The 14,931-nt window shown below is 36.4% G+C and overlaps 1 protein-coding gene across 1 annotated transcript in view; it reads right to left on the bottom strand.

Moving 5' to 3' along the window:
• Positions 1 to 1,175: 1,175 nt before the first annotated feature.
• The window catches only part of ZC3H12C (zinc finger CCCH-type containing 12C), an 80,441-nt gene continuing 66,685 nt past the window's right edge, over positions 1,176 to 14,931 (bottom strand). The window contains exons 6-8 of the mRNA XM_053705581.1: positions 6,524 to 6,758; positions 5,410 to 5,516; positions 1,176 to 2,551 (exon numbers count right to left, since the gene is read on the bottom strand). Coding sequence (XP_053561556.1) covers positions 1,176 to 2,551; positions 5,410 to 5,516; positions 6,524 to 6,758 — 1,718 coding nt within the window. The remainder of the gene's footprint in view (positions 2,552 to 5,409; positions 5,517 to 6,523; positions 6,759 to 14,931) is intronic.

Consider the following 14,931-nt stretch of genomic DNA (forward strand, 5'->3'; position numbering starts at 1 on the left):
AATTTATTGAATTTAAATATCTAAAGTGGGTACCTGCAATATAGTTTAGTAAAAATTGTAATTGCAAATTTGATTAATCAGCTACAGAGGCATTATTGGGTTGTTCTAGACCTAAAATCAACCATTATTATGAGTTCTTTAGATTTTAGATATGTTTTGCAGATTTTTTTTGTTTTGTTTGATTATTCTTCACTCTATTACTATGTATACACCTTAGTCTATTCAAATGTAATATGTATTTTTTCAGAGATATTTTAAATTACCGTAATATTTTTTCTTAGGAAATAATTATATTACTGCATATTACTTCTTTCATATAGTAAATATGATTCAGTTGCAGTGAGTTTTTATATGGTTTTCTAATTTTTTTATGGGTAGATGATTAAATATTACTTTATAAAATGTTTATATATATATATATATATATATATATATATATATATATATAATTTTATTTTTATTATTTTTTTATTATTATTTTATTTTTTGTGTGTATCCAAAATATATGTCAAAAAATATGTTGTTATCTCCTGGTTTAATTTTTGTCTCAATTATGTTTTTCATTAATCAAGTGTTGTACAAAAGGAGATATCAACATTTTACCAAAAAAAAAATATGAAAACAATGAGGGAGTCAAGTCTAAATGTCTGTTGCCCATGCATTATTTAAGGAATTAAAAATATAATTTAAAAAAATATATAATTTTTTGTCATAAAAGGGACTGATGCTTTAATATTGTGTTAAATCGTGTTAAAGTCACTAGCAGATAAACAAAAGTGCTTCATTAAAACATTGATGCACCAAAATAACCAAATATAAATAAATATAATTGTTTATAAAATTAAAGAACTCTTGGTGAAACCATTTATTTATGATGGCTATAAGATGGTGATCACCAAGGCAGTACAAAAAAAATGCAAACAATTTTTTTTGTTTGAGTGTAAAATAACCCTGTAGTACGTCTAAGCCTAATCACCTTCTGCTAGTATTTAGCAATAAGGGGCTGGCACAGGACGTTGTAAATCAAATAAGCATGGCTCAGTAGTTAACATATATGAATTACTATAGAACCCCCTTGCTGAGAAGGAGATTACAAATGCTATTGTAGCAAACCTCCTTCAGCATGAGCTGAACAAAAAGAAATGTACTCCACACCACAAAGATGCATCATTTTTTCAATATCCATACTGGGATTTCTCCACCAAAATAGCTGCCGCTAGTTGCTGAGCATCTGTAACATGTGGATTCCGTTTCATCACAAGTCGCACAAGTTCTGAAGGAAAGATGTTACACAAGTTTATGAAAACCTTCTCTCTAGTACATTGATGTTGAGGAGGTTCTTGGGGCATACCACAGTAAGGTATCCTCCAAGACTGATCCTGACGCTCAGGTGGGCTTTGGAAAGCAAACTGCTCATAGCATGGCTGTGATGGGTTGCTAGGCACTGAGTAAGGTTGACGAAAACCATAAGCATCAGCAACAAAATTATGCCTTTCCCAACTGCCAATGCTATCTTGGCTTTGACATGGCTTATGCTGTCTCAGTGGTGAATTTTCATATAAACGTGAATCAGAGACACTTTCCATTCTTGTGGAAACCAAAGCTCTTCCCATAATCAATTTTTTTGAAGCAGGAGAATTTGGAGATACATGGTACTCATTTGGGCAACTAGAACGAGATGCAACAGTCTGATGGTGCAGTGGGACAGGTGTATAAGAAGTCTGGGGCTTGTGATGAGGTTTGAGTTCTTGTTCATGCCCATAGCTTTGGACTCTTGTTAAGGAATCATGGTAGCTTTGCATGAATGTTTGAGGACCTGAGCGAATAGGTGTGTGAAGGTGCTGACACTTCATACTTTCATCTAATTGAGGGTCAGGAGAACTGACATAGGAACGGTCATTATAACCAGCATATGAATCGCTACTTCCACAACTCAAGCTACCATCACTGCTGCAATCAGAAGCTACAGAACTAATCCTGTATTCTTGGTCCAATGAAAAACGTCTCTCTGGACTCCGATTTCCAGATATGCCTAAATTTGAGTAGGCATTCATCATGGAGTAATATCCTACATCAACAGGTGATTCACACTTAGGGTATTCCAGTCTGTGTTTTTTTGTTGACATTAGTAAAGGAGAATATAGCCCAGAAGGCCCTTGATCCTGAGAGGGTAGCTGTACAGAAGAGAAACCTCCATTGCTTGAGGTTATGGAGATGGGGGATTTTAAATTTGATATACTAACTAAAGATGGCACAGATCTGGTTTCAAATTTATTTTTGGAAGGAAGTTTTTCTTCCAGGTCTTGATACACTTGAGTTCTTATACTTGGGTCCGATTGTCTCTTTGGAGTAGAACGTTTCAAGTCATTGCTGCATTCAATCCTGGTATTTGAAGGAACACTGTTGCTTTTGAACAGTCCTCCTTCACCTCCAGTTTTGGCTGCAGTGCTTCTAGACATAGCACGAAGTTCATCAGCTACTGATCGTTGAGGTTGATTTCCCCTTTCAGGGTGATAATATTTACACTTATGCCCATAGGTGCATTTCTTCCCTAAGAGAGAAAAAATGTTATAAATTAAGAACAGTTGATAGTCAGTACATTTGAACATTTAAAAAAAATAATAATAATCTACTGATCTTATAAATATTACATTAATTAATGTAAGCAATATATTTCTTTTTTCATATTTATTACAACCATCGTTTTTGCTAAATTTTAAATTTAAAGGAATATAATAGTTGTCTTTCATGCATTTGTGTAATATAAGAGTGTTTCCAAAACAATTTCTTCTAAGATTTTTTATTGTTCCCTGAGAATTGCATTGTAAACTTAGAATAGGGCCCAGAGCCCTGAAGTGCTAATTAAATGACCAGAGTAAAGATCCTGTTAAAATCTGTTAATATGGACTATATGGAAATGCATTACAGCATAAATTGATGGTCTTTAATATTGACTTTTTTGTCCTTTTTAAACTATTATGGTTCAGATAGATCATGCAATTTTAACAGAGTTTTCAATTCTATTATCAAATTTATTTAGTTCACTTGGTATCCTTAGTTGAAAAGCATACCTAAGTAGGCTTTGAAGCAGCAATGCACCATTGGGAGCTAGTGATTGGTAGCTATACATGCCTCATCATTGGCTCACCAGATATGTTCATCTAGCTCCCAGTAGTGCAATGCTGTAAGGATTAAACACATTATTATTGAACTATTGGCATATAACTAAGTGATCTAAGACATTATAGCATTTTCTTTTTGCAGGTTTAAGGATACTACTGACAGGACACCGCATTTTTTTCTCAAAAATATATATAGTAGTTAAAGTGATTGTAAACGTTAATGAATTGCTGCCCAGTATCTAAAAATAATCTTAAAGAACATGGGCACTTTAATTCATTAAAATTTTGAAAGATGCTTCATTTTTAGTACTGGGAAACATACCGCCGTTCCTCCGCCTGCATTTCCTACTTTCTTTAGCAGATCGATGACGAATCCAGCTTTCTCCAATCGTTGCATGCCCCACTTGGCATCCAGCTCATGGGGCACTGAACGATTGGAGGAAGCTGGATTCATTATTGGTCTGCAAAACAAAGTCGGAGATGTGGGCGGAGGAATTGGGGTTTGTTTCCAATCACAACATTTTAAATATTTGATCAAAGAAGCGCCATTTCCAAATTTCATGAATGAAAGTTTTTTTTAATAACTTTTTAATATACTATACAGCACAATCCTAAACTTTACCATCAATTTAACCCATGGTTTGGGATAGATTACTAGTGGCGTGCTTACAGTTGCCTGTGATAAAAAAAGGAGTGCATCATGGCTCTTTCCACATGTTTGAAGTTTACGAGTTGAAAGTAAATGCGTTCGCTTAAGCACAATTGAATTTAATGTGTGTTGGAATAGTGTGACCTCAGAGCTCTGGTTAACTGTTACGCAAGACAAAACACATTAAAATTACATTTAAAAGTATAGTAACACTGTCTGATAAAAATTATTATTATTTTTTTAAAAATTGCGGAAAAAGTTATAAGGGCTCAAAGAGATGAGGTCAGAGATAATATACATATTTACAAGCATATATAAACAAACACACACACACATATATATATGCATTGGAGCCCTTTGTAGTCAAGTAGCTGAAAACATGAAAAATCAATGCAATATTCATATTTAATAAAGTGTTCAACTGTGTATGTAGTGTAAATACTTCACATTCCTATGTTCTTCACATATGGGGAATATGGTCTAAGTTCTTTTAAATAGATATTCCTATATATTTATATAACTGTATATATCTATACACACACACATAAATACATATTTATATATACACGCGTGCGTATATATATATATATATGTTTCAGGCCCAAAGGTGGGGATTCCAGTGCTTCCTCTTCCCTAGAGTTCAGCCAGCTGGATTGCTGTAAATTTCCAGCCCGTTACTTATAGCACTCTGGTGTGCTCCACGCAAATGGGAGTACCCTGTATCAGAGCCTCCATATTTTCAACATTGTGTCTTGACTGGTACACACAGGCGCCTCTTTTGTTTATGTGGTTTTTATAGAAGTCTTTACATGGAAGGTGTTGCAAGAGAGCAGCAGCAACTGTCGAGTGAAGTGACACACCACTCTTTTATTGGATATACTGAATACCAGAGCTTCCCATTTGGGACTTGCCACCACCAGTGGATTTATCTGGACTTTTTGTATCATTGTTTAGCATTGTGTTATTGTTTGCCATTAATGTACACCTTCAATTATAAATATTGATATTAAATATTAATATTAAATATTAAATATTGATACATATTTAAATATTAAATATTGATACATATTGTGTATGTGTATATATGTGTGTTATTTATGAATACATAGAACATTCTTCTATGGAATATGAAATATTAATATTTCATGTCGGATTGAGAAAATGCAATCAGGTTTGAGTGCGAGTAAGGGTGTTAGTTTTTTCCCACTTGAAGTCTATGGGGGAATACATTAATGTGGTTGCGACATTCAAAGTTGGGCTTTTTGCGCACATCGGGTTAGCACGTGAGAACATTTTTTTAACTTTCAACTTGCAATGCGCTCGCTCTGCTCATAATCTAGCGCTTTGTGTACAAGTGCATTTGTGCATTACTTCCCGTTCTGTCAGTGCAGTGATATACAGCATGGATAACCATGTGTGAGATAAAGATGCAATTGTAACCCATTGTTATATCCTCAGAGAGCCATGCAAGTAATACACAACAAAACCTGTGAAAACTTTTAATAGAAACATTTTTCCAAAAACTGCAACATTTTCTGCTGGAAATCTGGTTGCATAGGTAAACAGATGCAAGACTTTTCTTCCCAAATCATTTAACAATGAACCAGTATTTGAGTAATGGTAGAAATCATTATTTACCATATGGACAAGGCTGTTTCTTGTATTCAGGGATTACTGGTTTCTTCCTCAGAAAATTATCCAGACTAGGTCCATGGCGGCCCAAAGGGTCATCAGGGGGCATAAACCTATAGAAGAGGCAAAGTAATTTGTGAACTTTCAGTGCCGGAACAAATATCTAAAATCACACATTACAATCGAGAGATACATCTACCTAGAATATAATAAATAAAACATAGACTCCAAATCTCTAAGATCTTTTGCATAAAGCACAACACAATAAAGAACGGATTTGTTAAGTAGCTCTTAGATGAAAGCTATCTGAAATAACTAACCAATCCCAAAGATATGCAAAAAAAAATGTCAAATCCCTTAAGGAAGCATTAAATAATAAAAGCTAAAAAAACAAGGCGTCCCCGGGTTAAATCTAAAACTACTAGAAGCAAAAAGCTAGTAAATTAGATTACAATTAAATCCGCATATAAAGTGCATATCATACTGCAAGTAACATCTATATGACAATATCAAACAGTATCAAAGTATTCCAAATAATGTGCAGTGAAATTTTCCTATTCCCTTTCGTGTATAAAGCAATATTTCAGCAAGAATTCACAATAGACTGTGGTGGATTAAAGGGATAGTCTAGTCAAAATTAAACTTTGAGGATTTAGATAGAGCATGCAATTCTAAGCAACTTTCCAATTTACTCCTATTACCAATTTTTCTTCGTTCTCTTAGTATCTTTATTTGCAAAAGCAAGAATGTAAGCTTGGGAGCCGGCCTATTTTTGGGTTCAGCATCTGGGTGGCGCTTGCTGATTGGTATCTAAATGTAGACTGAGAGAAAAGATGGAGGTGGCGCCTATGGCAGTCTGTTAATAATATAAAATGTTGGATCTATATTACTAGATTTCTATTAGTAAAATGTAGTGATTCAGATTACAATGAAAAGATAAGGGTCAATATTCAACTTAAATAGTTCAACAATATTTAATTTATTTCGTACAATATCCTCAAGAGAACAAATTATTAAAATTCTACCTTCGACACAATATAAACTGACACCGGTGAGAGTGTTGACAAAGTCTACTGAAAGAAATAAAAATATCTCCCAACATGGATATTGCATTACTTACTTGTCATTGACAAATGAATACATTAATAATCTCTCATCAATAAATTTCTTCCATTCAGGTTTTTCGTTTGCCAGATCCCTATAATTGTCATTGGACACAATGATGCCATCCGATTCGAATGCCAACTTGACTATAAACCGGTCATCATAACACACCACCCGTCTTCCCTGCACCCGACGAGATGGAGTAAACACAAGAATTTTTTCCTTTTCCAACTTACGCAAGATTTCTTGATCTGAAAAATATTAAATTAAATGCATTTAACAACAATCCTGTTTTCTTAACCTTCCCAAATTGCTAGATGTAACCTTACATGGATATGGTTGCATAGTGTGTGTGTTCACATGTCCTCTATAGTGTACTGAGAATATTTGAAGCAGTATAAATATGATGGCAGATGAAAAAAGTGAGAACAAATTTTATAAAACAGCTACAGAAAGGAGTTAAAAAAAAAAGACAGAAATAAAATACTTGGATTACGAAGCATAGATAATGAAAATTAATGGATTATGGCCATTAGTCAAGACATTACAGGCTCTAATTTGTTAGAGCACGTACTTTTAAGACTAGCAACCCTGCTCCTCTATGTGTTTAACCCATGTAAAGGGTTTAAACACATAATAGAAGTACCACTGTAAAGCACTGCTGGTCAACAGTGCAAACTGCTGCTCACTCAATCAGCTGTTTTGGTCAGCAGCAGTTTCCGCTCAGGTACCCGAGTGGTACTTCTTCTATGTGTTTAACCCTTTTAAAGGTAGAAATTCAGGGTCGTTAGTCTGAAAATGACATGCTCTAACGAATTAGAGCATATCAATTATTGACTATAATGGTCCTTTTATTACAATTCCAGACTTTAAAGGGAAAACAAAATGTATGTTTACCAGATAAATTAAATTTATTTCATGGTGGTGAGAGTCCACAAGTCTATTACTCCTGGGATTCAACTCCTGGCCACTAGGAGGATGCAAATATTCCCAAAACTCTATACTCTTAAAACCAAATTAAGGTTCCAAGGATTTAAAGGCTGGTTTTAATCTAAAACCTGAAGACAACTCTGAATGTCAGGAAGTTTAACAATTTTCTTATGGTATAGAGCCAAAATAGACAAAATTTGACTTTTTAAAAAGCTAGTAGAAAGGCCCTATCTAAATCTTCATGCAAGAAGTGAAGAATTCTAGTAATCCTGAAAGAATGCCAATTCAATTAAAATCTTGTTTTTCCACACCAGGAAGGCTTTCCCTACTTTGTTATAGAATTTCCGTGTGACAGGCTTCCTAGCATAGATCAAGGTATTTAAAACAGTATTAAAAAAACCTCATTGTTTTAAAATTATGCGTTTAATTCTAGGCCATCAAATTTAGAGACTCAAGATCTTGATAATAAAATGGACTTTGGGACAGCAGGGCGTGATATAGAGGTAGATGTCAAGGAGAAAAGTTGGACATATGTACTAGGTCCGCAAACCAAGTTCTGCGCGACCAAGCTGGGGCAAATAGAATTAAAAGACAATAGCTCTTGTTTGATTTGAGCTATCACTCTTGCAAGCAGAACAGTTGGAGGAAAGATTAATAACGTATTAAAATTTCAAGAAGAAAATAGGGTATCTACAAATTCCACAAGAGGATCCCTGGATCTTGCAAAGTGTCTGGTAAGCTTGATGATTAAACCAGAAGCGATCAGGTCTACCTCTTGAAGACCCCACTTCCTCACTAACTGATTGAAGACAATGGGTAAAGCGACTATTCCTCAGGGTGGAGGGATTGGCGACAGAGATAATCTGCTTCCCAATTGTTCACTCCTGGAATATGAATCACCGAAATGAAAAGAAATTGATTTCTGCCCAAATCTGAATTCAGCTTCAAAGCTAGAGAACTGTGCATTCCCCCTTGATGATTGATACAAGCCATAGCTAAGATATTGTCTGATTGAAAATACAGATACGTCTTTCAGCAGAGGCCAGCTCTGAAGAGCCCTGAAGTTCAAGTTCATTTATTGGTAACCTCTTTTTCTGAGGAGACCAAACTTCCTGTGCTCTCCTGGACCCCCATACGGGGCTTCAACCTAAGAGATTTCCTCTGATTAAACTATTGTCTAAGGAGGCCGGATAAAGAAGAGAAAAGGACAGGTGGACTATACACCAAGATATAGATTGCTTAGATACTAGATTCAAAAGGATATATGTGAAGTCTGAATGTAATCCTTTTGCTATTGACTCAGCATGCAAAGTTAAAGAGGTCTCAAGTGAAATAGAGTAACTGGAATAGCATCTAATGCTGCAATCATCAGACCCAACATCTCCATTTATAGAGCGTATGTAAGGATGGAACTGAATGACGCTGTGCACAAGTTATCACAAACTTCAATTTCCTCTGATCTGCTAAAGACAGACTGATTGACATCGCATCTGATTTAAGAAGAAAGAGAACTTCTTAAAACATTTATTTTCCAACCATGTTGTCAAAGAAAGAACAAAAAAATTGTTGGTATGAGATATTGCTGAAGGTATAGATGCAGCCTTTACCAAGATATTGTTCATGTAGGGAAATGCCAAAATACCTGAGCTCTGAATACAGACAAAAGAATTCCCAGAACTCTTATAAATATTCTTGAGGTTGCAGCTAAATCAAATGGTAGAGCCACAAACTGAAAATGTTTATCCAGAAATGCAAATCTGAGATACTGATAATTGCTCTTTGTTTGATGGATATGAAGGTAAGCATACTTCAGATCTTAGGTGGACCTGAACTGGCCCTAATAAAATGAGAGAAAGGATATTCTGGATTGTTTCCATTTTAAAAGGTAGGAACCATGAGAAACTTGTTTAAGGTTTTCTTTGATCCAGAACAGGCCTGAAATTGTCCTTTTTTTTTGGGGGGGGGGGACAATGAAAAGGTTGAAATCAACCCTAGTCTTGTTCAGAATCAGAAGTATAAACCCATGAGCTCAAGATCCAGAACACATTGAAAAAAAGACTTGAGCCTTTACAGGGTTCTTTGGCACATGGGGCAGAAGAATCCTTCCTTTGAAGGCCCTGATCTGAAGCCTATTCTGTATCCCTGAGAAACAATATATCAAACCAAGGGATCTCCTAGACTTTCTGAAAAAGTTGTAATCAGTCACCTACTAGAAGAAGCTACAGATCAGGCATATACCTTAATGCTGACTGAGTAGAAGAGTAGGGCTTTTTGAGACAGTCTAGACTTGTTCCAATGTTTACAGGGAGCTATGGAAGAATCATTCTTTGAGAAGAGAAGGAACAAAAAGCAATTAGGAACCCTGTTCTTCCCCTTGGGTTATTGTCCTAATGGAAAAAAAGTTCCTCACCTCCGGACAGAGTAGAAACAATTGGGTCAAGCCCAGGATCAAATTAAGTTCTGACCATGATTTTAGCCATGATGCTTTTCTGTTCAAAAATAATGCCCTATTTTTTCACTAATCAACAATTGCATCACAAAATAATGCATCGGTTAACCTAATAAGATCTATACAATGCTGCTAAACTTCCAAACAGCTTAATGGACTTCTCCTCAACTGGTTTTGGATTTTGAACCACAAATGTAAAAAAAACTCCTTTATCGATGTACAGAGCTGTGCCAGCTTGAGCATGAAAGAGGATGATTCTGAGTCTAACTCAGAGACTGACTGTTGATCAGATATATATTCACCTTCAGAAAACAGTTATCAGAATCAGAATGTTTGAGAAGCTTTTTAACTGATCTAATGTTTAGTGATTCAGAATGGAAAAATAAATGCACAGTAGGATAACTACTTGGAGGAGGCATAGCCACCAACATTTCCAAAACAGAAGAGCGCACAGAATCTTAAAATCCTGGAGCAAAATCTGAAGAACTCCCTTGTAAAGAACAAACAGGGGGAGGACGGACTCCTTTAGAGGCAAGAGCGTCATTATATTGAATGGAGTGCATCAGGTGATCCATACAAGTATTTCGAAGTTGAATTGGGGGTACAAAAGTAATGAGTTGCACAACACACATTTAAAGTGAATTGCATAATCAGTGGATCTACCCTCTAAAGAATAAGGCCTAGATTTGGAGTTCGGCGGTAAAAGGGCTGTTAACGCTCCGCGGGTTTTTTTCTGGCCGCACCATAAATTTAACTCTGGTATCGAGAGTTCAAACAAATGCTGCGTTAGGCTCCAAAAAAGGAGCGTAGAGCATATTTACCGCAAATGCAACTCTCGATACCAGAGTTGCTTACGGACGCGGCCGGCATCAAAAACGTGCTCGTGCACGATTCTCCCATAGGAAACAATGGGGCAGTTTGAGCTGAAAAAAAACCTAACACCTGCAAAAAAGCAGCGTTCAGCTCTTAACGCAGCCCCATTGTTTCCTATGGGGAAACACTTCCTACGTCTGCACCTAACACTCTAACATGTACCCCGAGTCTAAACACCCCTAACCTTACACTTATTAACCCCTAATCTGCCGCCCCCGCTATCGCTGACCCCTGCATTACACTTTTAACCCCTAATCTGCCGCTCCGTAAACCGCCGCCACCTACGTTATCCCTATGTACCCCTAATCTGCTGCCCTAACATCGCCGACCCCTATGTTATATTTATTAACCCCTAATCTGCCCCCCACAACGTCGCCGACACCTGCCTACACTTATTAACCCCTAATCTGCCGAGCGGACCTGAGCGCTACTATAATAAAGTTATTAACCCCTAATCCGCCTCACTAACCCTATCATAAATAGTATTAACCCCTAATCTGCCCTCCCTAACATCGCCGACACCTACCTTCAATTATTAACCCCTAATCTGCCGACCGGAGCTCACCGCTATTCTAATAAATGTATTAACCCCTAAAGCTAAGTCTAACCCTAACACTAACACCCCCCTAAGTTAAATATAATTTTTATCTAACGAAATAAATTAACTCTTATTAAATAAATGATTCCTATTTAAAGCTAAATACTTACCTGTAAAATAAATCCTAATATAGCTACAATATAAATTATAATTATATTATAGCTATTTTAGGATTAATATTTATTTTACAGGCAACTTTGTAATTATTTTAACCAGGTACAATAGCTATTAAATAGTTAAGAACTATTTAATAGTTACCTAGTTAAAATAATAACAAATTTACCTGTAAAATAAATCCTAACCTAAGATATAATTAAACCTAACACTACCCTATCAATAAAATAATTAAATAAACTACCTACAATTACCTACAATTAACCTGATAGGATAGGATTCTATCAGCCAATCGGAATTAAGGTAGGAATTTTCTGATTGGCTGATGGAATCAGCCAATCAGAATATAGTTCAATCCGATTGGCTGATCCAATCAGCCAATCAGATTGAGCTCGCATTCTATTGGCTGATCGGAACAGCCAATAGAATGCGAGCTCAATCTGATTGGCTGATTGGATCAGCCAATCGGATTGAACTATATTCTGATTGGCTGATTCCATCAGCCAATCAGAAAATTCCTACCTTAATTCCGATTGGCTGATAGAATCCTATCAGCCAATCGGAATTCGAGGGACGCCATCTTGGATGACGTCCATTAAAGGAACCGTCATTCGTCGTCTAGTCGTCGGAAGAAGAGGATGGATCCGCGCTGGAGGTCTTCAAGATGGAGCCGGTCGTCATCGGATGGAAGAAGATAGAAGATGCCGCTTGGAGAAGATGTTTGCCGGTCCGGATGTCCTCTTCTTGCCGGATAGGAGGAAGACTTTGGAGCACCGGATTATGGATCGCCAACCCCCGCTTGGGTTGGATGAAGATCTTGGAGCCAGGACGGATCGGTGAACCTGGTATGGTGAAGACAAGGTAGGAAGATCTTCAGGGGATTAGTGTTAGGTTTATTTAAGGGGGGTTTGGGTTAGATTAGGGGTATGTGGGTGGTGGGTTGTAATGTTGGGGGGGGGGTATTGTATGTTTTTTTTTACAGGCAAAAGAGCTGAAATTCTTGGGGCATGCCCCGCAAAGGGCCCTGTTCAGGGCTGGTAAGGTAAAAGAGCTTGTAATATTTGTATTTTAGAATAGGGTAGGGAATTTTTTATTTTGGGGGGCTTTGTTATTTTATTAGGGGGCTTAGAGTAGGTGTAATTAGTTTAAAATTGTTGTAATATTTTTCTTATGTTTGTAAATATTTTATTATTTTCTGTAACTTAGTTCTTTTTTATTTTTTGTACTTTAGATAGTTTATTTAATTGTATTTATTTGTAGCAATTGTGTTTAATTAATTTATTGATAGTGTAGTGTTAGGTTAATTGTAGGTAATTGTAGGTAGTTTATTTAATTATTTTATTGATAGGGTAGTGTTAGGTTTAATTATATCTTAGGTTAGGATTTATTTTACAGGTAAATTTGTTATTATTTTAACTAGGTAACTATTAAATAGTTCTTAACTATTTAATAGCTATTGTACCTGGTTAAAATAATTACAAAGTTGCCTGTAAAATAAATATTAATCCTAAAATAGCTATAATATAATTATAATTTATATTGTAGCTATATTAGGATGTATTTTACAGGTAAGTATTTAGCTTTAAATAGGAATTATTTATTTAATAAGAGTTAATTTATTTCGTTAGATAAAAATTATATTTAACTTAGGGGGGTGTTAGTGTTAGGGTTAGACTTAGCTTTAGGGGTTAATACATTTATTAGAATAGCGGTGAGCTCCGGTCGGCAGATTAGGGGTTAATAATTGAAGGTAGGTGTCGGCGATGTTAGGGAGGGCAGATTAGGGGTTAATACTATTTATGATAGGGTTAGTGAGGCGGATTAGGGGTTAATAACTTTATTATAGTAGCGCTCAGGTCCGCTCGGCAGATTAGGGGTTAATAAGTGTAGGTAGGTGTCGGCGACGTTGAGGGGGGCAGATTAGGGGTTAATAAATATAACATAGGGGTCGGCGATGTTAGGGGTAGCAGATTAGGGGTACATAGGGATAACGTAGGTGGCGGCGATTTGCGGTCGGAAGATTAGGGGTTAATAAGTGTAGGTAGGTGTCGGCGACGTTGAGGGGGGCAGATTAGGGTTAATAAATATAACATAGGGGTCGGCGATGTTAGGGGTAGCAGATTAGGGGTACATAAGTATAACGTAGGTGGCGGTCGGCAGATTAGGGGTTAAAAATTTTAATCGAGTGGCGGCGATGTGGGGGGACCTCGGTTTAGGGGTACATAGGTAGTTTATGGGTGTTAGTGTACTTTAGGGTACAGTAGTTAAGAGCTTTATAAACCGGCGTTAGCCAGAAAGCTCTTAACTCCTGCTATTTTCAGGCGGCTGGAATCTTGTCGTTAGAGCTCTAACGCTCACTGCAGAAACGACTCTAAATACCGGCGTTAGGAAGATCCCATTGAAAAGATAGGCTACGCAAATGGCGTAGGGGGATCTGCGGTATGGAAAAGTCGCGGCTGAAAAGTGAGCGTTAGACCCTTTAATCACTGACTCCAAATACCAGCGGGCGGCCAAAACCAGCGTTAGGAGCCTCTAACGCTGGTTTTGACGGCTACCGCCGAACTCTAAATCTAGGCCTAAGAGATTATAGAATTGGAGACAGTTCCAGGATAATTCATAGTAGAAAATAAGTATAAACAGGTAAATGTAAATTCAACAGAATTTGGTATAATATATACACAAAATCTTAAGAAACTTGAATTTAAGTAAAACTTACCCCTTTAAAAGGAATAGTAAATGGTTACTAGCAGCGCAGGAGAAGCCTTTCGGAACTGATTATCTCCATGGCAGTAGCGTGCATGCAGCAAGAAGCGGCTATATAGCGCAGGGGAGAAATGTAAAGGGACTTTTATAAACTCATTTTTTCTTTGCATAAATGTTTTGTAGGTGATCTATTTATATAGCACATAAAGGTGTTTTTGTTTTTTTTAAATGTATACTTTTGCTTATTTTTAAATAACATTGCTCTGATTTTCAGACTCCTAACCAAGCCACAACGTTTTTAGGAGATACCTACTTCAGCTTGCTCCTGTTTGTGTAAAGGGTCTTTTTATATGCAAAAGAAAGGGGAGTGTCTTATTTCCCACTTGCAGTGGGTGTTCCAGCTAACCTTTTCAACAGAGCTAAACTGAGAGCTTCTAAGGTTTTTAAACAGTTTTATACTGGATTTTTATATCAGTATCTGTGCATCTTATTCTTTATAGTAGTGTCTATTTCATGCAGTTATACGAAAATGGATGTATACTGTCCCTTTAACCACCATGCTCCAAGAATCCAGAGATACCAGAAAATAATTATTGTCAAATAAAGAGCTAATCAGAGTCGGCAGCGCTACTCTGTAGTGCGCAGGGGATCAGGTTATATGCTTCTAGCATACAGTGCAAAAAAACTCAGCAATATATTTGTATTAAATTTAACTTTTTAAAAATGTAAATTTTTTAAAATTATGCATAACTAAACA

The sequence above is a fragment of the Bombina bombina genome, chromosome 3 (assembly GCF_027579735.1).
Source record: "Bombina bombina isolate aBomBom1 chromosome 3, aBomBom1.pri, whole genome shotgun sequence".
Classification (NCBI taxonomy): domain Eukaryota; kingdom Metazoa; phylum Chordata; class Amphibia; order Anura; family Bombinatoridae; genus Bombina; species Bombina bombina.